Genomic DNA, 25,682 nt, shown 5'->3' on the forward strand with positions numbered 1-25,682 from the left:
GCGTATTCGGCACTCGTTCTCACCATATTCTCATGCTCTCAATTTTCTCTTTCCCTTTTTCTTTCCTTTCGCTGTATTGGATACTCCCCGCTCCAAGCACAGCTGTTATGGATATAAAAGAACAATTCTTAGAAACCTAGTTGCAAGGAGCAATTTGCGATGCAATCGAATGTTTTATTCAGTATGTTTACCAGGGTAGCGAACAACCAGTCGCTAATCAATCAGCGTCTGTCGAAGAAAAGTTGGATCGAATTCTGATCACATTAAACCACATGCAGCTAAAGTTGGATGAAAATACGAAGAACGTATCCAAAACGATGAGTGCAGTGGTCACAATGAAATGCCAACTAGATCATCTTATTGATAACTTGGTAGTACCGGCGTCGTCGTCATCAAACATGGATACTGGATCTGTAATGGAAAAAATTACGTCGGAAGATGATATGAAGCGTTTCAATGAAAAGTTGTCATGTGCGGAGTTTTATGACGAGGTAAAAACGCGAATGTGTAGTGCAATTTTAGTTACCTTCTACAAGCAGAGGTTACACGAGTTATTGTACGCATTGTTTTGTCAAATGTTTTTGACAAAATGCAGTTGGAGTGGGGATGGCCGGCCTAATCCAAAAATTCCGTTTTATGATAAGACCAACATTTTACGGCTGTTTCAGGAAGTTGTTTCTGTTGGTCCAAAGGTAATCGATGCTAAAATTGTTTCTGATTTCATAAAAATGAAATTAAAAAATGCGGCAAACCGCGTTGCAATGAAACAAAAAATAAAATCAATTGCACGTAATCGTTCAAAAGCCAACAAAGAAAATACTAAGTTAGAAAACATCTAATGTTAGTTGTAACAATAGCAACAATGAATTTACAAAGTACTAGTATGAATTTTAAAAACGAATTAATGTTAAGTTGTTAATGAATTATAATTGAATTTTATGAATTTTAGATAAATTAAAACTGAATGGTTAGTTGATATGAAATATTGTTTGTGTTTGTAATAAAATTTAATACAAACCAAAATCTTTCACCATTACTCTTATATTAGGGTGTAATATGTTTTTAGTATTGTTGAATGTATAATTTTTTTAAAATTTGAAATGAATGATGAGGTCAACCATTTTACATGTACGATTGTAATGCGAACTCAAACGAACAACACTGAAAGGTTTTAAAGATTTCTAAAATCAATATTCTAAAAGATAAATCAAATGATGACAAAAATGTCCCACCTCTTTCCCATGCACAGATTTGACTATTGAACGGATACATAATCTATGAAGTAACGTGGGAATGATTAGAAAAACATGAAGAGCCCACAATTAACATGCTATTGTCTCAAATCTGTGCATTACCGTTATTTTTTTTTCTTAGCTAATAACTGTTATCATCATGTGATCTAAGTTTGCAATAAACTAAGAGAGGTTAATGTGATTAGTAAATTAAATCTTACTTAATTTACGTGTTAGTTATTAAATCAAGCAAACTATTTCATACACTAAAATCTATTTTTCTTAACGTTGTTATCCACGTTCCACCTGAAAAAAGACATTGAAAGAATTAGATATATTTAAAATACTTATTACTTTATTCAGCTTACCTATACGGTACACAAGATATTGTATATCCTTGCTCTAAAAAAGAAGTAAAAACATTAATTTACATGTTTAAAAATATAAAAGTCTTGCTACAAAAACTAAAAAGTATGAAGGAGGGGGAAAAATACCGTAGTAGTTGAAGGAATTGTTGGTTGAACAGGGCGGCGGGCAAGCGATTGGGATGGTAAACGTATAGCAACTAATTTGCATTTAATCGTTTGATGGGGCAGCTCCACTCTGCGGCGAGGAGTGTTATTTCTTACTTTATAAATATATAAAGCAGTGGACGATAATTCGACAGGAGAGATAGTGTCCCCCTCTATCGAAACTTTATACATTTCTTCGCAGCATTTATATTGCAAACCAACTATTGTAAAGGATGATGATGATGATGATGATGATGATGAAGCTGATTCCTTAGCTTCTAAAAACTGTACAATACAGTTTTCATGACTAAGGAACCATTGAGTTAACGCACGGTGTCCGGGAGAAGTGTTTTTAAAAAAAACTTAACTTTATTTCCATCGACCGGCGGAGTTAATAACCGTTCGGATTAGCGTCTGAGTATCAACTGAACTGTTTGGATGGATGCTGGTGCGCTGGTCCGTGTTGAATTATGCTGCGTGCTGAATAATGCTGCGTTGCAAATTATGTTGTGCGCGCTGCTTTGTGGTTTGTTTGTTTATCGGTCGTGCGTCGTTCTGCTGCGTGGCGTTTCTCGTGTTGCGCTGTCGTCTTAACTCCTTACTGCGCTGTCGTCTTAACTCCTCCCCTCTTAAATGACTTTGCCCTCAAAGTCTCGTTGCTGCGTGGAATGAAGTTGGTCTGCTAACGAACGTTTCTGGTCGTTTCGCTTGAGTCATGTTTACTTTTATCGTCGTTCTCTTGAAGTGGAAGAATAAACAGATTATAAATGCGCATAGGCATATGAATGCAAAAGTTCCTCCGAATACATTAATTTTCCATCTTAGAGAATCATTCTGCAAGTTAATACTTTTTAGTTTTTCTCTATGTTCTATGGTGAGTTTTTGTACGAGTTGGAGAGGCGGTTTATGTTCGATTTCACCCTTATCGATGTTGATTCCTGCTGTTGATTTGAATGGTTTACCAGGAATGGTGACTTCGTCGTTTGAATAAATTTCTCCATTAATGATAATGTTACAATTTTCGAATTGTATGACGTAGGAACCGTTCAGTACTTGGTTCATTTTGCTGCAGTTTGATGCGATTTCTGCTATTGCGTCGTTGATTAGTATTGTGTCGTCTTTGATTCTTTTTATGAAGCCTCGACTATAAATCTTTTCGTAGTCACATTGTGAATCTTCTCTTCTCACAATTTGTTGAATGCATGTTGTGGGTTGTTGTATGCCGATTTGCGGACATATATAAACATCTTCTTGTTGTTGGCACTTCTCTGTCATGGAATATACGTGGGTTTGATTTTGTAATATAAAGTTTTGTGTGACGATTATACGTGCATCGTGTTGTATTATCGAGTCAATGTATTCGTATTCGTAGATTTTTGAAGATAGTTTGGGGAACTTTAGCATGTATAGTATATGAGATTCATTTACTGCTACTTGGGCAGTTGATTGCCTTAGCAATTCTTCCGGTGTGTTGTATTTAATGTTATTCTTCTCAAGAAACTGTTCTATTGATGTCAGATCCTCAAGGGATAGTAGCTTACTGCTCGGAATACCGTTTTTAGCTAACAGTATAGCGTCTTCTATGACATCCAATTTTTCTTGTAGCATATTTATGTTGGAAAGTAGAATAAGTTTCCGAATTTCCACTTGGTGTGACTCATAGCGTTCGTTTTCGATATTTACGACTTGGTTAGCGACATCAGTTATTTGTTTCAACCTGTCGTTGAAGCCTTGGTTGATTATTATTTGTTTGTTGCTTTCTGCTATCAGGGAGTTCATTGTGGAGTTTATGACATGTAGGTCGTCTGCATCTGGAGTTCCAGCGATCCATTTCCAAATTTTTCCTATCGTGTCCCATCGTTTTTGTCTTTTCACAAATGGTTTGATTTTCGCAAAAGTGTCCTTTAGCATGCTAGCTTTTATGCTGATCAAATTTTCGATAGATTCAGTAGAATTTCCATTTGGACTATCTTGTAATGTTTTCTCTATTGTTTCGTTTATATCAGTTAAATCTATTGGATGTATTGTTCTTACGTATCCAATTTGAATCTTAGCTTTACCTATCGGTATTATGGCTAATGGATTGTTATTTAAATCATATATGTTTATGTCTGCGAAAATTAGTTTGATCAACAGGATCGTAAGTATTCTGTAACGATAGTTAAAACAATTTTGAAAAAGTATTAATATTTTTTCATTACTTTCTTAAGTTTACTTTATGTATTTTTCGATTGTTTGAATCGATAATATATGTTGGATGATTCTCCTTTACTTTTACTGCATTAAAACGACTTTCGCGTTTGTTATTCGTCTTTTTCTTTTCGAATGCATATTCGTTTTCTACGTAATCCTTATATTTTTCATCTTTGATTTTTTCTTCATTCTTTTTGAATATCTGTAGTATTCTTTCATTTGTTTTTTCTCTTATTCTTGATCTCTCTAGCGGATCGTTTGATATTTCTCCTACATACACATTTCGTGGTGTATCCTTTATGAATGAATGTATGCTGTGATTATACTTATAAACAGCTTGTTGTACTAATGTTATAATGCTCATCTCTGGATTGAGTTTTTTTGTGCATCTAGTGATTTCTCTAATTGTTGAATGGCAACGTTCTATTTGTCCATTCGTTTCTGAACGATTAACTGGAGTTTTAAATATTTTTGTTCCTAGGTTTAGTATTGATTGTTCGATAACGTTTGAGACAAACGTACATTCGTTGTCTATTACAATTTGAGCTGGTAAGTCCCAGTCATATAGGAGTTGTAGTAAAACTTCCTTTATATCAGCGATTGATTTCGATTTTATCGGTCGTATTTTAACGTATTTTGAAAATTTATCTATAGATGAGATAAATAAAAAGTTTGCGTTATAAGCAAATATGTCAATATGGATAATTTCTCCAGGATATGTCGGTATTGGTGTTTTTACTGGTATAAATTCTTGGGGTTTTCTCTCGTATTTTTCTGTTTTACATATCTCACAATTTTTTACAATGTTTTGAATACTTTTTCTCATTCCGGGAAAGTAGAATTTTTTTATAAATTGCAATGAGTTTTCCTTAGCATTTCTGTGAGCAAAATTATGAATATTCTTGATTTCTTCAATTTGTGTTTCTTCATCGCATAGGTCTTGTACTTGTCTTTGGGAAAATCTAGCTTTGATTGTTTTTGGATTGTAGAGAGTTTTCTTCTTGGATAATTCCCATTGTTTGTTCATCTGTGTGAATTCCATTAATTACATTTGGATTGATTAGTTTTTTGAATTTATCCTTGATAAAATCAGAAGTAAATGTTGGTTCAATAAAAATATATCTTCTGAATTTTGGGAAAGGGGTAATTAATTGGTTTGAAGAATTAGTTCCAATTTTAAATACTAGTTGGTTGTGGAATACATTAATTGGTGCTTCTGTTGAAGGTATATAAGAATGATCGTCTTCGTCAGCTGAGTGCTGAGTTGGCGTTAATGAGTTTAGTTGTATACGGGAAAGTGCATCTGCTACAACGTTTGATCTTCCGGGTTTGTAGAATAATTGGTAATCGTGTTCCTCCATGAAAGATTTCCATCTTTTCAGTTTTGCGTTGTTGTTCTGCGGAGATAAAGCAAATGTTAATGGTTGATGATCTGTATGAATATTAATTTTAGCTCCGTATATGAAATTTCTCAATGTTTGTAGTGCCCAAACGATGGCAAGCATTTCCTTTTCGTTGGTTGCATAATTTTCCTCTGTTTTGGAAAGAGTACGAGAAATGAAGGTTATCGGTCTATCACCGTCGTGACATTTTTGTGAAAGCACAGCTCCTAGTGCTTTTTCCGATGCGTCTGTTGTTAGTTCGAATGGCTTCTGGAAATCTGGAAAAGCTAAAACATCATTAGAAGATATTATGTCTTTAAGGGTTTGAAATGCGTTTTTTGCGGTTTGATCAAATTTAATAGGGAAATTTTTTGATTCGTGTTTGGAAATTTGGCGATGGCCATCCTCCCCTCTTAGGAGTTTTGTGATGGGTTTTGCCAGTTGTGCATAGTTTTTAATAAACCTGCGGTAGTAACCTGACATTCCTAAGAATCTTCTTAGTTCTTTAAGGTTTTGTGGTTCTGGGAATTTTTTTATGGCTTCAATCTTTTTTATATTTGGTTTAAGTCCTTCACTTGAGACTATGAATCCGAGGAATTCAACTTCTGTCTTTAGAAATTCAGATTTATCCGGTTGTATTTTGAAATTAGCGGCTCTCAGAGTTTCTAGAACAATTCTTAAATTTTGCAGATGTTCTTCAACTGTTTTGCTAAAAATGATTATGTCATCGATGTATATGTGACAAATTTTTCCGATGTGTTCCCTTAAAGTGTCGTCCATGACGCGTTGGAATATTGAAGGGGCATTTTTTAAACCAAATGGCATGCGTACGAATTCATATTTTCCGTTGTTTATTGAAAATGCAGTTTTTTCGATATCATTTTCCGACATAGGTACTTGATGAAATCCTGACGCTAAGTCAAGAGTTGTGAAATATTTATTTGAACCTAGATTGGCTAAAACAGTAGATGGATCCGGAATAGGATATTTATCGCTTATTGTTTGAGTGTTCAATTTTCTGTAGTCTACGACAAGTCTATATTTTTTTTCATTGGCAGCATCCAGTTTTTTTGGAACAATCCACACTGGTGCATTGTATGGGGATTTCGAAGGTCTGATGATTCCATCATTTAGGAGTTTTTCAATTTGCTTGTTAACTTCACCTTTAAGTGCTTGGGGATAGGGATACGTTTTACTATAAACTGGTGATTCATCTTTTGTTCTTATTGTCGCTTTTACTCGCGATGTACAAGGTAGTTTCAAATCTGGTGGTTGGAAAAGATCTTGATATTCCTGTAATAGGTCATGTAGCTTTCTTTTTTCGTTTTGGTTCAGATGATTATCACGAATGTTTATTTTATTTACTTCCTGTAGTTGGTATTGTTGTAATGGAATGACATGTGTGCCATCAATGATTAATATTTCATTGGCTGTGTCAATTACTGCTTTAATTTCCTTTAGTGAATCGTGTCCAATTATGGCATCAAACGATTTTAAATTTTCTAAATGATAAAATTTTAGCATTTTATCTGAATATGGTTTGAATAATCGTGCTTGAGAATAAGCGTCGATTTTAATATCTCCTGCTACGGATGATACGAAAAATGGTTTATCAACCTTGTGTGAAATTTGTGCATATTTTGGATGTATGTAATTTTTATTAGATCCAGTATCAATTAACATTTTGAGTGGTTCTGAAGCGTTACCATAGAATAAGAAGTAAGGCAACGCTGAGTTTATTCTAAAAAATTCAGCTCTGCTTCTTCAAAAGTTTCTCTGAAGTTATTACCTTCTTGTTTTTCAATTGTTCTGAAATATCGTTCGAATGACTGTTGCACATTGTCAACCGTTGTGTTATTCACGTTGTTGTTTACGTTTTCGAATGTTTGTGCAAGATTGGCATCTGCTATATGATTAATGTTGTTTATGTTTCTGGCGTTTGTTTGGATATTATTGACTCTAGGTCGTTTTGGTGGTCTCACATTGTTTGAATTTGGACGATTTCCGTAATTTACTTGGCGAGTTCTGATAGATTGATCAACGTCCATCGGTTCTGGTGGAGGTTGACGTTGAAATTGATTAGATTGCATTTTTTGAAAGGGCTGTTGGTGCCTTGGAATGAAATTGTTAAAATTTCGATTTCCATACATTGGAGGTTTTGGGTAATGAGGCCTAGGTGGTGGCTGGGCATGTGTGTACCTTATTGGTGTTGGTGGCGGTAAGGGAATCATATTCCTTGGTGCCGTTGGTGGAGTGTATGTTCTCGGTTTTGTTAACATTTTTCTGCATTCAATATTTTGGAAAGAGATACAATAGCTGTATGCTCCTGCAAGCGATGTTGGCTCATAATTCCTTATGAACTTGTAAACGTCTCCATCGAGTCCTCTCATGAAAGCATCAATTGCTTTTTTGTTGTACATTTCAATTAAAGCTCTGGAAGCTTCGGGGTGTGTAAACCTTTCATCGGTATTTATTTGATTTGCGATGAGGGACAGTAATCTGTTCACCTCGTCGTAATATACTTCAAGTGAGCGGTTCTTCTGTTGCACGCTCATGAGTTGGAAGTCCAATGTTTCCAAGTCACGTTTTTCGCCGTAATAGGTGATCAATGTTTTTTTGATCAGGTTCCAATTTATGCCTACGTTTGAAGCGACGAGTGAGTCATTCGCTTCACCGCGTATTTTTCTACGAATGAATTTGCAGATCATGTGGTATTTATTTTGACGTTCGATGGTATCTGTACCTTTAGTTTGATAGAGTTTCACTAAACTGTCTACATCATTTAACCAGCTATTCAGTTCGCTGGGATCCCCAGTGAATGTTGGTAGATCTTTTACCAAATCGGGAATTTTTTCAAAAGTTTCAGGATTTACACTTGTTCCATCTGGCTTTGTGAAATAAAGCGGTGGATCAGAATAATCGATAAAAGTGGGGGCAATATTGCACGCTTCGAGTGCGGCAATGCGGTTGATAATTTGATCAAGTTCGGGTCTCGACATTTTCAATGTTAGAGATTGTAATGAATTAATTAGATCCTCCAGGATTTTTTCGTTAGTTTAAACACGTTTTTAACTTCACTTGATTGAGTTAGTAATATGTAATATTAATTTGCAATCGTTTTTAATACTCGTTTTTGATTTTTTTTCACTGTTTGAAATTTTCACTTACGATTTTTTATAATTCACTGTACTTACGGTACCATACGCATCCTGTTTCGGGCGTTGGATGTACGTCTTATGTTGTCTTTATCAGCTCCTCTAGCGGGCCTTATGTTGTTTTTCGCTCCTCTAACGGGCCTTATGTTGTTTTTCGCTCCTCTAACGGGCGATGTGTTGTTTTTTGCTGGGAAACCGGCTATGATATTCTTCCTTCTCAGTGTGATGGATGGTTCCTTTTTGTCCTGCGTGAGCTGCTAACTGCACAGGTGACTCGGGATCTTTTTCACACGGCTGCACTCGGCGATCAGGAAGTCTTTTTTAGTTTAGGATTTGGTGGTAACTTTCACTCTAACGTGGTTACTTTTCACTTGCACCTTAACTTTATTTTTCACATAGCGCGGTCCCTATTCGGGCGCCAGTTAACGCACGGTGTCCGGGAGAAGTGTTTTTAAAAAAAACTTAACTTTATTTTTCACATAGCGCGGTCCCTATTCGGGCGCCAGTTAACGCACGGTGTCCGGGAGAAGTGTTTTTAAAAAAAACTTAACTTTATTTCCATCGACCGGCGGAGTTAATAACCGTTCGGATTAGCGTCTGAGTATCAACTGAACTGTTTGGATGGATGCTGGTGCGCTGGTCCGTGTTGAATTATGCTGCGTGCTGAATAATGCTGCGTTGCAAATTATGTTGTGCGCGCTGCTTTGTGGTTTGTTTGTTTATCGGTCGTGCGTCGTTCTGCTGCGTGGCGTTTCTCGTGTTGCGCTGTCGTCTTAACTCCTTACTGCGCTGTCGTCTTAACTATTGGTTTTTAAAATTGGCCGTAAGACAAAAATCATCTCTTACTTGCAAGCCGGAGCCGTTGGCCAACAACTTAGGATAGGTTGGTGTTATTATATGATAAGCCCTCTTAATATTTTCAAACTCTCTACCTCTCGTTATAACCTGCTCTACACATCTATTGCCTGATCTAATGCAACGTTTAATAAATTGCAAATGGTTTTCAAAAACATAAGCTGAAATTTTATCTAAGGGACCAAACCTATCAACGTCATCATAAATGTGTATAAGGTTGTGGACATTACTGGTTAAGTTACTACGACCATAAAAATTGGCAAAATCTTTTACAAATTTATACAACATCTTTTTAGCAAGCGCCCAAAGATGATGGTGTTTTGTACTGGAGAAAATGGTTATTGCAGAGAAATAGAGCAGGAAATGATTAAAAGCCTCTTCCCACATAAAATCTTTAACCACAATTATGCTAACGTAATGGAGAAACGTGCGGAATTCTGTTGCCTTCCAATACCTAATAAACTTAACGTGCCGTAATCTTCTATTGATTTCTACCGGAAGCTGTGTTGAAATTAGAAAATCAGACACGTTTTCGTGTTGTTGGGCTGTCCATCTTCCAAAATCTAAAAAATTGTGCTCTACTAAACCTCTTGCTATCTTTTTTGTTACCCCGATATCTAATAAATGTAAACGTTCTGCTACAATTGAATCTTTGATCAAATCAAAACAGCTAATATCTTCTAACGGTTATCGCCAACTTTTATGGTGCTCTCTATCTACCCTGTTCCTGAACCCTTCATCTGTACGCAACTCAGCATCCACATAAACAAAAATTACCTTGTTCGCTTCGTGCACTCCAACGCAGGAACATTTCAGGCAGCTATGTTTTCCAACGAAGCTAATGGTAGCTAGAATGAAATATAATCGCCGATATTACCATATTGTCTTGCAAAATTATTATAAGGTGCGCATGCTAAACACATATTTGAATACTTACCGTTGACAAAACAGCGAGCAGGTGAATCCGCGACAAACATGCGTAGTTTAGTATGCACCATTTTATCGCCGAACATCAAACCTCTCTCATGCAGTTCATTTATTTCCGTCACGAGTGGCCGCAAATACTGCTCGATGTTGTCCGGCTTGGTGTATCCGCAATATGCCCCAACTAACATTACCGGGGCTTCTGGCAGTTCCTCAACCTTCATAAGAATCGGCCATAGTTGCCTTGCCGAACTATTATGAAGCGGTAATCCGTCGATGGTGATGGTCGAAGCTGAAACTCGAGGCTGAAAGTCATTTGAGTTTCAGCCTTCTTGAGTGACCGGGCGTGAGCGGCGAGCGTACTCGGCACTCGTTCTCACCATATTCTCATGCTCTCTTTCTCTTTCCTTTCGCTGTATTGGATACTCCCCGCTCCAAGCACAGCTGTTATGGATATAAAAGAACAATTCTTAGAAACCTAGTTGCAAGGAGCAATTTACGATGCAATCGAACGTTTTATTCAGAATGTTTACAGCAGCTGGTCGTTCAAAACAAAATATTGATAGCGTTTAACTAGCAGTGAAATTTGTACTGAAATTATTAGAAAAGGTATAAAAGTTATGAAAAACGAACGTGAAAAACTATACACAATTTCATTAGGTTGGGTACCTACCGACTATTTGGTTCACTGCACTAGTACGATCAAACACTTTCGCGCATGCGAATACACTTAAACTCGTTCAATAGCCACACGCTAAAGTTTATTTCACCAAAAACACTATAAAAGAATGATATTTGTATGTAAAATATAAAATTTTAAGCTTTATAATCCACTTTCATGCGCAGCAAGCCAAGCCAAGTTGAAATCTACCTGTGATCTGTCTGGTAAACATTCTACCACAAGTTTGAATTTCCAACACATAGAACGAGAGAGCATTCAGGAGTAGCGTAGAGTGGTGGACTATGTGAGAGTGCGAGAGTGTGAGCCGAGCGCAAGGCGAAATTTTTCGAACACCTCAACGGAACGAGCGTTCCGGAATGGAGAGGGAAGGTAGTATTGAGGTGGAGTGTGAGGGTAGCTTATGCTCAGGAAGAATATTCGGCAAACACACTACTGGTGGAAGCGTTCAGGCATGAAGTGGGATTGCGGAGTGCGAGTAAGTTGAGCGATCGCTCGAAAGTGTGAGTCAGGGGTAGTGAGGAGCATCAAAATGAGTTACTCTCTGTCATGCGGGGAAAGTCATTTAAGTTTCAGCCTTCTTGAGTGACCGGGCGTGAGCGGCGAGCGTATTCGGCACTCGTTCTCACCATATTCTCATGCTCTCAATTTTCTCTTTCCCTTTTTCTTTCCTTTCGCTGTATTGGATACTCCCCGCTCCAAGCACAGCTGTTATGGATATAAAAGAACAATTCTTAGAAACCTAGTTGCAAGGAGCAATTTACGATGCAATCGAATGTTTTATTCAGTATGTTTACCAGGGTAGCGAACAACCAGTCGCTAATCAATCAGCGTCTGTCGAAGAAAAGTTGGATCGAATTCTGATCACATTAAACCACATGCAGCTAAAGTTGGATGAAAATACGAAGAACGTATCCAAAACGATGAGTGCAGTGGTCACAATGAAATGCCAACTAGATCATCTTATTGATAACTTGGTAGTACCGGCGTCGTCGTCATCAAACATGGATACTGGATCTGTAATGGAAAAAATTACGTCGGAAGATGATATGAAGCGTTTCAATGAAAAGTTGTCATGTGCGGAGTTTTATGACGAGGTAAAAACGCGAATTTGTAGTGCAATTTTAGTTACCTTCTACAAGCAGAGGTTACACGAGTTATTGTACGCATTGTTTTGTCAAATGTTTTTGACAAAATGCAGTTGGAGTGGGGATGGCCGGCCTAATCCAAAAATTCCGTTTTATGATAAGACCAACATTTTACGGCTGTTTCAGGAAGTTGTTTCTGTTGGTCCAAAGGTAATCGATGCTAAAATTGTTTCTGATTTCATAAAAATGAAATTAAAAAATGCGGCAAGCCGCGTTGCAATGAAACAAAAAATAAAATCAATTGCACGTAATCGTTCAAAAGTCAACAAAGAAAATACTAAGTTAGAAAACATCTAATGTTAGTTGTAACAATAGCAACAATGAATTTACAAAGTACTAGTATGAATTTTAAAAACGAATTAATGTTAAGTTGTTAATGAATTATAATTGAATTTTATGAATTTTAGATAAATTAAAACTGAATGGTGAGTTGATATGAAATATTGTTTGTGTTTGTAATAAAATTTAATACCAACCAAAATCTTTCACCATTACTCTTATATTAGGGTGTAATATGTTTTTAGTATTGTTGAATGTATAATTTTTTTAAAATTTGAAATGAATGATGAGGTCAACCATTTTACATGTACGATTGTAATGCGAACTCAAACGAACAACAGTGAAAGGTTTTAAAGATTTCTAAAATCAATATTCTAAAAGATAAATCAAATGATGACAAAAATGTCCCACCTCTTTCCCATGCACAGATTTGACTATTGAACGGATACATAATCTATGAAGTAACGTGGGAATGATTAGAAAAACATGAAGAGCCCACAATTAACATGCTATTGTCTCAAATCTGTGCATTACCGTTATTTTTTTTTCTTAGCTAATAACTGTTATCATCATGTGATCTAAGTTTGCAATAAACTAAGAGAGGTTAATGTGATTAGTAAATTAAATCTTACTTAATTTACGTGTTAGTTATTAAATCAAGCAAACTATATCATACACTAAAATCTATTTTTCTTAACGTTGTTATCCACGTTCCACCTGAAAAAAGACATTGAAAGAATTAGATATATTTAAAATATTTATTACTTTATTCAGCTTACCTATGCGGTACACAAGATATTGTAAATCCTTGCTCTAAAAAAGAAGTAAAAACATTAATTTACATGTTTAAAAATATAAAAGTCTTGCTACAAAAACTAAAAAGTATGAAGGAGGGGGAAAAATACCGTAGTAGTTGAAGGAATTGTTGGTTGAACAGGGCGGCGGGCAAGCGATTGGGATGGTAAACGTATAGCAACTAATTTGCATTTAATCGTTTGATGGGGCAGCTCCACTCTGCGGCGAGGAGTGTTATTTCTTACTTTATAAATATATAAAGCAGTGGACGATAATTCGACAGGAGAGATAGTGTCCCCCTCTATCGAAACTTTATACATTTCTTCGCAGCATTTATATTGCAAACCAACTATTGTAAAGGATGATGATGATGATGATGATGATGATGAAGCTGATTCCTTAGCTTCTAAAAACTGTACAATACAGTTTTCATGACTAAGGAACCATTGGTTTTTAAAATTGGCCGTAAGACAAAAATCATCTCTTACTTGCAAGCCGGAGCCGTTGGCCAACAACTTAGGATAGGTTGGTGTTATTATATGATAAGCCCTCTTAATATTTTCAAACTCTCTACCTCTCGTTATAACCTGCTCTAAACATCTATTGCCTGATCTAATGCAACGTTTAATAAATTGCAAATGGTTTTCAAAAACATAAGCTGAAATTTTATCTAAGGGACCAAACCTATCAACGTCATCATAAATGTGTATAAGGTTGTGGACATTACTGGTTAAGTTACTACGACCATAAAAATTGGCAAAATCTTTTACAAATTTATACAACATCTTTTTAGCAAGCGCCCAAAGATGATGGTGTTTTGTACTGGAGAAAATGGTTATTGCAGAGAAATAGAGCAGGAAATGATTAAAAGCCTCTTCCCACATAAAATCTTTAAACACAATTATGCTAACGTAATGGAGAAACGTGCGGAATTCTGTTGCCTTCCAATACCTAATAAACTTAACGTGCCGTAATCTTCTATTGATTTCTACCGGAAGCTGTGTTGAAATTAGAAAATCAGACACGTTTTCGTGTTGTTGGGCTGTCCATCTTCCAAAATCTAAAAAATTGTGCTCTACTAAACCTCTTACCCCGATATCTAATAAATGTAAACGTTCTGCTACAATTGAATCTTTGATCAAATCAAAACAGCTAATATCTTCTAACGGTTATCGCCAACTTTTATGGTGCTCTCTATCTACCCTGTTCCTGAACCCTTCATCTGTACGCAACTCAGCATCCACATCAACAAAAATTACCTTGTTCGCTTCGTGCACTCCAACGCAGGAACATTTCAGGCAGCTATGTTTTCCAACGAAGCTAATGGTAGCTAGAATGAAATATAATCGCCGATATTACCATATTGTCTTGCAAAATTATTATAAGGTGCGCATGCTAAACACATATTTGAATACTTACCGTTGACAAAACAGCGAGCAGGTGAATCCGCGACAAACATGCGTAGTTTAGTATGCACCATTTTATCGCCGAACATCAAACCTCTCTCATGCAGTTCATTTATTTCCGTCACGAGTGGCCGCAAATACTGCTCGATGTTGTCCGGCTTGGTGTATCCGCAATATGCCCCAACTAACATTACCGGGGCTTCTGGCAGTTCCTCAACCTTCATAAGAATCGGCCATAGTTGCCTTGCCGAACTATTATGAAGCGGTAATCCGTCGATGGTGATGGTCGAAGCTGAAACTCGAGGCTGAAAGTCATTTGAGTTTCAGCCTTCTTGAGTGACCGGGCGTGAGCGGCGAGCGTACTCGGCACTCGTTCTCACCATATTCTCATGCTCTCTTTCTCTTTCCTTTCGCTGTATTGGATACTCCCCGCTCCAAGCACAGCTGTTATGGATATAAAAGAACAATTCTTAGAAACCTAGTTGCAAGGAGCAATTTACGATGCAATCGAACGTTTTATTCAGAATGTTTACAGCAGCTGGTCGATCAAAACAAAATATTGATTGCGTTTAACTAGCAGTGAAATTTGTACTGAAATTATTAGAAAAGGTATAAAAGTTATGAAAAACGAACGTGAAAAACTATACACAATTTCATTAGGTTGGGTACCTACCGACTATTTGGTTCACTGCACTAGTACGATCAAACACTTTTGCGCATGCGAATACACTTAAACTCGTTCAATAGCCACACGCTAAAGTTTATTTCACCAAAAACACTATAAAAGAATGATATTTGTATGTAAAATATAAAATTTTAAGCTCTATAATCCACTTTCATCCGCAGCAAGCCAAGCCAAGTTGAAATCTACCTGTGATCTGTCTGGTAAACATTCTACCACAAGTGTGAATTTCCAACACATAGAACGAGAGAGCATTCAGGAGTAGCGTAGAGTGGTGGACTATGTGAGAGTGCGAGAGTGTGAGCCGAGCGCAAGGCGAAATTTTTCGAACACCTCAACGGAACGAGCGTTCCGGAATGGAGAGGGAAGGTAGTATTGAGGTGGAGTGTGAGGGTAGCTTATGCTCAGGAAGAATATTCGGCAAACACACTACTGGTGGAAGCGTTCAGTCAAAAAAAATAAAATCAATTGCACGTAATCGTTCAAAAGTCAACAAAGAAAATACTAAGTTAGAAAACATCTAATGTTAGTTGTAACAATAGCAACAATGAATTTACAAAGTACTAGTATGAATTTTAAAAACGAATTAATGTTAAGTTGTTAATGAATTATAATTGAATTTTATGAATTTTAGATAAATTAAAACTGAATGGTGAGTTGATATGAAATATTGTTTGTGTTTGTAATAAAATTTAATACCAACCAAAATCTTTCACCATTACTCTTATATTAGGGTGTAATATGTTTTTAGTATTGTTGAATGTATAATTTTTTTAAAATTTGAAATGAATGATGAGGTCAACCATTTTACATGTACGATTGTAATGCGAACTCAAACGAACAACACTGAAAGGTTTTAAAGATTTCTAAAATCAATATTCTAAAAGATAAATCAAATGATGACAAAAATGTCCCACCTCTTTCCCATGCACAGATTTGACTATTGAACGGATACATAATCTATGAAGTAACGTGGGAATGATTAGAAAAACATGAAGAGCCCACAATTAACATGCTATTGTCTCAAATCTGTGCATTACCGTTATTTTTTTTTCTTAGCTAATAACTGTTATCATCATGTGATCTAAGTTTGCAATAAACTAAGAGAGGTTAATGTGATTAGTAAATTAAATCTTACTTAATTTACGTGTTAGTTATTAAATCAAGCAAACTATATCATACACTAAAATCTATTTTTCTTAACGTTGTTATCCACGTTCCACCTGAAAAAAGACATTGAAAGAATTAGATATATTTAAAATACTTATTACTTTATTCAGCTTACCTATGCGGTACACAAGATATTGTATATCCTTGCTCTAAAAAAGAAGTAAAAACATTAATTTACATGTTTAAAAATATCAAAGTCTTGCTACAAAAACTAAAAAGTATGAAGGAGGGGGAAAAATACCGTAGTAGTTGAAGGAATCGTTGGTTGAACAGGGCGGCGGGCAAGCGATTGGGATGGTAAACGTGTTGGCAGAGATAAATTAGGCAGAGAGACACCGTGTGGATCGAGTTCAGAACGCAGAGAGAGAGAGTTTATTATACCTAGCTTTGTGCTTTTATACATTAGGTAACAATATATTCATGCAAGGTTGGTTCATGCTGACTTGCTATAAACTCCATATTTCCACACTCCTCCTCATGAATATAGTGTTCAATTTGATCCTGTTTTAATAAGTCCTAATGCTGTTGCAAATCGTGTTATCTTTTGTGCTCCTAACGGTTTTGTAAGTAAATCTGCTAGCATACATTCAGTTGCACAATATTTCAATTTCACTATATTCTTCCTACACATATCTTTTGTATAATGGTATCTCGTATCGATGTGTTTTGATTTCCTCTTTTCATAATCCATTAACGCGAAATCAATACAACTTCTATTATCTTCGTGTATAACAGTTGCTTCCTTTTGCTCTAAATTCATTTCTTCTAACAGTTTACGTAGCCAAATTACCTGTTGTACAGCCTCAGATAGAGCTATGTACTCAGCTTCCATTGTAGACATCGATACGCAAGTTTGTTTTCTTCTTGTCCAGTTTATAGTGACTCCTCCTAAACGGTATACATTTCCACTACATGATTTTCTATCACTCGTATCGCCAGCCCAATCTGCATCGCAATATCCTACAAGTTCAATTTTCTCATTTGGGTTTCCTAACTTTAACGCATGATCTATAGTAAAAATTAAATATCTTACTACCCTTTTTGCTTCCAACCAATCGGATTCTGTAGGATTACTAACGAATCTGCTTAATATTCCTGTAACGACCGCTATATCTGGGCGTGTATAAGTTGCCAAGTAAAGTAAATTTCCTATCAGCTGGTGATACGTGTAATTATTTTCCATTTCCTTACTTTTGATTCGATTATTGTAATGATTTGGATCCATGGGATATTTAGATATTTTTGCTTGTTCTAAATCGAAACGTTTTGCTATTGTTCGTATGAAACTGTTTTGTATCAAGCTGAAAAATCCATCTTTGTTCCTGATTACGCGCTTTCCTAAGAACCAATTAATGTCTCCTAACGATGAAACTTGTAATGTTTTACTTATTGTGTTCACCACGGTTTGAATTAGGCTTACATTATTTCCTGCGATAATCATATCGTCCACGTATATCAGTAAATACAATATTTCATCTTTACGTTTCATCTTGAAAAGACATGTATCTGCCTTGCATTGATCGAATCCTATTTGCTTCAGTATGTTTGATTTTGTTTGATGCCACACCCTGGCTGCTTGCTTCAATCCGTACATACTGTTTTTCAAACGACAAACTAAGTTTTCTCCGCCATTTTTAGCAAATCCTTGCGGTTGTTTCATGTAAATTGTCTCGTTAAGCGTACCATACAAATATGCAGTTTTTATATCCAAATGTTTAACGCAAAGCTTTTCGTGTCCTGCTATTGTTAGCAATATTCGTAACGTGCACTGATTCGCTACAGGCGCAGTAACTTCCTCATAATCAAATCCCTTCCTCTGTCCAAATCCTTGTGCAACAAGTCTTGCTTTATAACGCTCAACATTTCCGTTCGCACCCAACTTCCTTTTAAACACCCACTTGCATCCGATGATGTTACAGCCAGATGGAGGATACGTCAGCTCCCATGTGTTGTTGCTCGTTAGGGATTTTAACTCATCGTTTATAGCCTCTCTCCACTTCTCCTTTTCCACGGATGCTAGAGCCTCGTTGTATGTCGTCGGCTCATCGATCTTGTCTTCACCAGGCCAACGCATTTTCGCCGCTACGTAGTTTGTACAAATTTCCGCTTCTGTCCGCCACAGCAATAACACGTTCCTGACTTTTTATTTCACATGCATTTTCTTCAAAAATCACTTGCATTTCCTTTTTCATTAATTTGCTCACAGATATCAGTCCGCTTGCCAATGATGGTACATACAGCACATCACACACTTTGATCACGGCTCGTCCACCATCTTCTGATACGCACACTAATGTTCCCGAACCTACGCCTTCGATTTTTGCTTTCTCACCGTTGGCCATCGTCACGTACATATCGCCGCAACTTTCCATTCTTTCAAAGAATGATCTATCGTTCGTCATATGACTCGATGCACCACTATCTACATACCACTTTCCTGGTTCTACACAACCAGCCATCCACGCAAATTCTTCAGCGATATCACTATTTGCTACTCTCGCAGAATTTGTAGCATCATCCTTCGCTCTTCTTTGCACTTGCATTCGGTTCAAAAACCTACATTTGCGCTTAATGTGCCCGGCTTTGCCGCAATGGAAACACACTGTGCTGGTATGTGTATTTCGCTCACTAGTTTTGTGCTTACTTGCCGAACACTGGAATACTTTACTTTCGGCTGCACTAGTACCGGCGCGCTCTCGTCGTTTCTCTCCTTCAGCCAGGAGTTTACTCTTCACCAACTCTAGCGTTAAATTGTTGGCGGAAATCTGTTTTAATGCCGTTGTAAGTGGATCATATGATTCCGGCATTGAACATAACAGCATAGCCACTTGCCATTTTTGCGGTATCGGCTCTCCCAAATCTGCGATCTGTCTGACGAGATTGGAAAACGTTTGCAGATGTTTTTCCATATCTCCACCTTCTGCTAGTTCCAAGCGCGTAAGCCGCTTTAGCGGGTAAACCTCTGATAGCTTTTCAAAGCATTCCACGCATCTTTAGCTCATTTTGCATCACGCACTAAACCGACTTGGCTATCGTCGACACACAGCCCGATTGTCGCACGAGCTTTCGAATCTTTCTGTGTCCAAACAGGCGTCACAGGTTCTGGCTTTGCTTTACTAATAGTGCACCACAGCTCGTCGCGCTCGAGGAGCATTTCCATTTTAAACTTCCATGTTTGGTAGTTTTGATTCGTGAGCTTCGGCACTAAGAAACGTTGCGAGTCAGCCATATCACCTGGGCCCATAACCTGTTGGCAGAGATAAATAAGGCAGAGAGACACCTTGTGGATCGAGTTCAGAACGCAGAGAGAGAGTTTATTATACCTAGCTTTGTGCTTTTATACATTAGGTAACAATATATTCATGCAAGGTTGGTTCATGCAGACTTGCTATAAACTCCATATTTCCACAAAACGTATAGCAACTAATTTGCATTTAATCGTTTGATGGGGCAGCTCCACTCTGCGGCGAGGATTGTTATTTCTTACTTTATAAATATACCCACCAGACATTTTAGATCACTTTGATGCTAGGCCCTGAACCTCTCACCCTCCTTGGCCCACAAATGTGTATTCGCAATAGTGCGTTCTCTTTTCCTCGTATTGGCTTTGGTCTTCTTTTCTGCTCTTCTGTAACATCGACAGCCGTTTTCGATTCAACCAGTCGTGTGTGTACACGGTGATTTAACGCGCATGCGCGGTTTTGGTATGTATTGGTGCGTCGATGAATACTTGACACTTACGATGCCGGCACAGAACCAAAGTTCTAGCCAAACTGAACTAACCCCAATTCTGATTTCGTTTTAGAAAAGCAATATTTCTGCTGATAAATAGTTACGCATAATAAGACACCGTCAAGTCGCCACGCGCGCACTTTCCGACGCGCATGTCAACAGCGAGCTGGCAACCGGACCCGACACGTGGACACGCGCTTCCGCTCCACGACAGCCGCTACCAGCGAACCAGCCAGGTCAGCTTAACGCCAAAGCGGGTCATTTGCAAAATATTCCAGCCGATGTTAGTCAGTTACGATTCAGATATCAGGGAATAAAGCAAGCTTTTTGTAAAAAGTACTCCCACTGTGTCGTTTCTATAACTGGCGCAGCCGGTAGGAGTCAGCTGAGTGAAAGACTGTGATAACAGTGGAAAAATAACGGACAAACAAAATCGTTGTTAAAGTGGTCCCGCATAAAACAGTTTATGTAACGCAACCTGAGCATTCGCGACAAGCAGACGTCTTCGTCGTCGTGGAATTGAGGAACCCCCTGCAGACTTCACCTGGAGAACCAGCATCGTCAGCCCGGCTTACGCTACACGACAGCAAAACAAATCGTAAGTATTTTTTTCTTTTCTTTGCGTTTACGAAAAATCGTAAATCGAAAGCGCACTACCAGATAGACGCTTCGATTGGAGACGCGTACTACCAGAAAGACGCGTATTCAGCAGTGAAAGTGTTAAAATTATTTGCGTCCCTAAATATTTAGGTAGGGAAGTGACAAGTGTTGTGAACTTCCAACAATCACGTTCCGCACTACCAGATAGACGGAGGTGATTAGCTTAAAGCCACTACCAGATAGAGCTTTAGGTTTCAATCACTAATTAATGCCAAACTTCAAAGACAAGGTGTTTAAGAAGGCACAAGAATTGCTTCAGGAAAAAGGTTTCAATTCTGAAACTAGTTCAGAATCAGAAGAAAGTGCAGTGTCTGGAGAATATTCTCACGTACCCATAGAAAATTTGGATTTGTCTCTTGATAACCTTGATCTCGCAATGAATTCTCAAGCTCAATCTATCCCAACGGAGAATTTGAGTGACCAGATGGCTAGTATGATACAAGTTATGGAGAATATTAGTGCAAGGTTAACGCAACATCATTTACAATTCCAAAGTATCTGCGAAAACCAGCGAGTAACTACTCACCCAAATGAACCTATCGTTCGGGGAGTGACAATGGCAGGTGATCCGTTCCGTATCCCTGACCCAATTAAAATGTTGCCCACTTTTAATGGCAATAAGAGACAACTGTATAGTTGGCTTGAAACAGCACAAAAAACGCTAGATTTATTCTGAAACCTAGTGGCACCCAATATTTTTGAAATCTACGTGACTGCTGTTATAAACAAAATTGAGGGGCATGCTAAGGATATACTATGCACAAATGGGAACCCCAAAACATTCGATGATGTAAAGAAAATACTAACAGGGACTCTTGGTGATAAACAAGAGCTTTCTACCTATAATTGCCATCTATGGCATAACAAAATGGATAATGGCAATGCGCATAAGCATTACCAGAAAACAAAAGAAATCGTTCACAACATAAAATCATTAGCAAAGCAAAATCCAAAGTATGATCAACACTCGGATGCCATAAATGATTTTATAGACGAATACACCCTAGCAGCATACGTTAGCGGGCTGCAAAAACCATATTTTGGGTACGTACAAGCTGCAGAACCCAAAACAATAGAAAATGCGTATGCATTCATATGCAAGTTTTCCTCAAATGGGTCATCTAAGAGCAGATTAACTTTTAACAAGAAGCAAATTTTTAATGCAGAAATAACACAGCCTTCTGATAATGACGATTCCGAGACTGAGGAGTTAACCGAGACATAAATTGTTGCTTAACTCTCCCAGAACTCGAAAATACATAAATTATTTACCTTACATTACATCAAGTAATCAATCAAACAAAAGTTTGAAAATTTTGATTGATTCCGGTGCAAATAAAAATATAATACGACCAGGAATACTATCAAATGTTAAAACAATAACTGGCACTAAAATAAACAACATTGCTGGATGCCAATACGTTAATAAGAAAGGAAGTATCAACTTACTTGGCGATAAGCTTCCAAACCAAATATTTTATGAAATGCAGTTTCACGATTTTTTTGACGCACTGATTGGATCAGAATGCATGGCTAAGAACAAAGCCAAAATAAACTTCGAAGACGAAACATTTGAAATCGGAAACATAAAATTGAAATACGAAAAATATTTTCCTACACAAAAATTATATTCGCACCATATAGAAATGGAAACGACAGTTAATGGTGACTGGTTAGTACCAACATTTCAAAAACTTTGTAACGGAGTTGTGATTGAGCCTGGCTTATATAGAGCCGATAATAACAAAACAATCACCAAAATATTAAGCACACAAAACGTTCTACCTATTATTAAAGGAAAATTGAACTTAACAGTAAACAATTTCGAAACGGTTTCTCCCATTCCATTGCAAAGAGAAAGTGGAATTACAAAAAAAAATCTGAATGAAATAATACGTACCGACCATTTATCATTATTAGAAAAAGATAAATTGTTTGAAACAATTATGGCTAATCAAAAAGTTTTATTAAGAGCTGAAGAGAAACTTACAGCAACATCGGTGGTAAAACATAAAATTTTAACCACTGATGATAATCCAGTCTACACAAAGTCATATCGATATCCACACGCTTATAAATATGATGTACAAGAGCAAATCAAGGAATTACTCGATAACGGAATCATTCAACATTCAATTAACCCTTACTCATCACCAGTTTGGGTTGTTCCAAAAAAACTAGATGCGTCCGGGAAACGTATGGTACGCGTTGTTATTGACTATCGTAAGATCAATGACAAAACGATAGATGATAAATTCCCCATACCTCAAATAGAGGAAATTCTAGATAACCTTGGAAAATCGGTTTATTTTACCACCCTTGATTTGAAATCAGGATTTCACCAAATCGAAATGGATCCTGATCACCAAAAAAAGACAGCTTTTTCAACGACTCTAGGACATTTCGAATTCACAAGAATGCCTTTAGGCCTGAAAAACGCTCCGGCAACATTCCAAAGGGTTATGAATAATATTTTAACAAATTTTATTGGATCGATTTGCTATGTGTATTTGGATGATATTATCATAATCGGGAAGAATCTAGAAGATCATCTAGACAATGGTTCAAAAATACTTAAAAGATTAAGTGATTTTAACCTAAAAATTCAATTAGATAAGTGTGAATTTCTTCGCCGAGAAACAGAATTCTTAGGGCATGTCATCACTTCAGACGGCATTAAACCCGATCCAGACAAGATTAGAAAGATTAAAGATTGGAAGCTTCCACGAAGTCAAAAAGAAATAAAACAATTTCTAGGACTCGTTGGTTATTACCGACGATTTATCAAAGACTACTCAAGAATTACAAAACCTCTTACCAAATACTTACAAAAAAATAAAGAAATAAATGTAAGTGACAAAGAATATGAAGAGGCATTTGAAGGATTGAAAAATATTTTAGTCTCGGATCAAATCCTATCTTACCCTGACTTTCAACATCCTTTTATATTAACAACGGATGCAAGCAATTACGCTCTTGGTGCCGTTTTATCACAAGAAATTGATAAAATCGAGAAACCCATTGCTTTTGCTAGCCGTACCCTCAACAAGACCGAGTTGAACTATTCCACAACAGAAAAAGAGGCTTTAGCCATCATGTGGGCAGTAAACAAATTCAAACCCAACCTTTATGGTAACAAATTCACTTTAGTTACTGACCATAAACCTCTAGTTTTCATAAAAAATTCAAACAAGAATGCTAAATTGCTTCGATGACGTTTAGATTTGGAAAATTATGATTACGACGTTGTATATAAAACAGGAAAGACCAACGTAGTGGCTGATGCGCTCAGTAGAAAAGTCGAAATAAATGCTAACGAAATAAAAAATAGCGTTACGATAGATGAAGTATCGCTGAAAAATAATTCCAGTTCTGCTGACACAATACATTCAGCCAGAACATCCGATGATTATTATTTACATTTAACAGAAAGAGCCATCAATACTTACAGAAATCAAATTATTTTCAAAATTACAAATTCAGAATCCGTTGTCAAAGAGCAAATTTTCCCAGGTTACACGAGGACTACTATTTGTTCAACATCGTTTAATACTAGCAAAATTACAAATTTTTTGAAAGATCATTCAAATAGAAAACAGAATGCTTTGCTAGCCCCTGAATGTTTACTAAATGTAATCCAACATTCATACAGAAAATGCTTCTGCAATTCAAACTGCCATTTCGTTATTACGCAAAATATGGTTGAAGACGTGACATCAGAGACAAGGCAAGACAATATTATACGAAAAGAGCACGAAAGAGCACATAGAGGTATGACAGAAGTTGAAAGACAACTTAAACGCTCTTACTTTTTCCCAAACATGATCAAAAGAATCAAACATTAATTAATTCATGGACAATTTGTACTCAACATAAATACGAGCGAAAACCATATAATATAAAAATTTCCTCACGCCCAATAGAAAACGGTCCGTTTCATAGAGTCCACATGGATATTTTTGGAATGGATAAACATTATTATCTTTCTTTAATTTGTGCATTCTCAAAGCACCTTCAGCTTATAGAAATCAAATCCAGAAACATGACGGATATTCGCAATGCCCTTTCACAGTATTGCAGAACTTTCAGACCACCCAGAAAAATTATTTGCGACCATGAAGCCGCTTTCACTAGCATTCAATTTCAAGAATTTCTATCTAACTTTGGTACCGTCATCGAATTCGCCTCGTCGTCAGAGTCGAATGGTCAAATAGAAAAAAATCACAGTACTATTATAGAACTTTTTAATACAAACAAACATAAATTTAACGACAGTCCATCGTCAGAGATAGTGCAAATAGTGAACTCTTTATACAATGATACAGTGCATACAGTCACTACTTTCACTCCAAACGAAATCATTTTCAACCCAGGTTATACGACGAATCCTGCAGAAATGACTGAAAATGCGAACAAAATTTTTCAAGAAGTCACAAAAAGGCTTCAAGAAGCTGCTAAAGGAATGGAAAAAAATAACGAAGCAAAAGAAAATCCTCCTGTTGTAAATGAAGGAGAGGATGTGTATATTAAGAAAAATACAAGAAAAAAAACTAGACCCACGCTTTTCAAAAGCAAAATGTTTGTAAAATCAAGAAAAAACTATCAAAATTGCACCGAGAAAAGTAAAACGTAGCAAAAATAAAATTCGACGCATAAGACATTAATTATACATGAAACTAATATTATTGTATCTTTACAGGAACAAAAAAAGGATTGGGACCTAACACTGAAGGCATACCAGTACCATAACTATCTTTTTTCTCTTTCAGCATTCTTCTGAAGAAGGCAATAGTCCGGACGATAAGGAGTCTTATTTTTATGAAAACAAATCAGTTTAATATCGTGAAACATAACCGTTACAACGTTAAAAAAAAGGTA

At 36.8% G+C, this 25,682-nt stretch overlaps 2 protein-coding genes across 3 annotated transcripts in view; both read right to left on the reverse strand.

Annotated features, from left to right (window-relative positions):
- Window positions 1-1,523: 1,523 nt before the first annotated feature.
- LOC118506254 lies at window positions 1,524-10,564 on the reverse strand. Its single transcript, XM_036043179.1, has 4 exons — window positions 10,267-10,564; window positions 10,107-10,177; window positions 1,587-1,634; window positions 1,524-1,538 (listed from the first exon to the last, which is right to left on the reverse strand). The coding sequence occupies exons 1-4, from the start codon at window positions 10,475-10,477 to the stop codon at window positions 1,524-1,526; spliced, it is 345 nt and encodes a 114-aa protein (XP_035899072.1). The 5' UTR covers window positions 10,478-10,564.
- Window positions 10,565-11,728: 1,164 nt separating this feature from the next.
- Window positions 11,729-25,682, reverse strand: part of LOC118513984 — a 493,738-nt gene continuing 479,784 nt past the window's right edge. Inside the window, exons 1-4 of one of the 2 annotated variants that reach the window (XR_004906543.1) lie at window positions 14,574-14,880; window positions 14,414-14,484; window positions 12,065-12,252; window positions 11,729-11,949 (exon numbers count right to left, since the gene is read on the reverse strand). Coding sequence is in view for 1 of the 2 variants with exons in the window: in XM_036060423.1 (XP_035916316.1) it covers window positions 12,241-12,252; window positions 16,425-16,465; window positions 16,528-16,561 (87 nt within the window). In the remaining variant the exon portion in view is untranslated. Of the gene's footprint in view, window positions 11,950-12,064; window positions 12,253-14,413; window positions 14,485-14,573; window positions 14,881-16,424; window positions 16,466-16,527; window positions 16,562-25,682 lie in introns of those variants that run through there. The other variant, XM_036060423.1, reaches the window with a different exon arrangement.

Source organism: Anopheles stephensi, chromosome X (genome assembly GCF_013141755.1).
Source record: "Anopheles stephensi strain Indian chromosome X, UCI_ANSTEP_V1.0, whole genome shotgun sequence".
Lineage (NCBI taxonomy): Eukaryota > Metazoa > Arthropoda > Insecta > Diptera > Culicidae > Anopheles > Anopheles stephensi.

Bases quoted from the DNA above. Each gene is read 5' to 3' on its own strand.
- LOC118506254 (XM_036043179.1), bottom strand. From the start codon at position 10,477: ATGAAGGTTGAGGAACTGCCAGAAGCCCCGGTAATGTTAGTTGGGGCA. The intron at 10,178-10,266 runs GTAAGTATTCAA...ATTTCATTCTAG, and splicing joins TGCTCGCTGTTTTGTCAACG to CTACCATTAGCTTCGTTGGA. The intron at 1,635-10,106 runs GTAATTTTTGTT...CTTCTTTTTTAG, and splicing joins GAGTGCACGAAGCGAACAAG to AGCAAGGATATACAATATCT.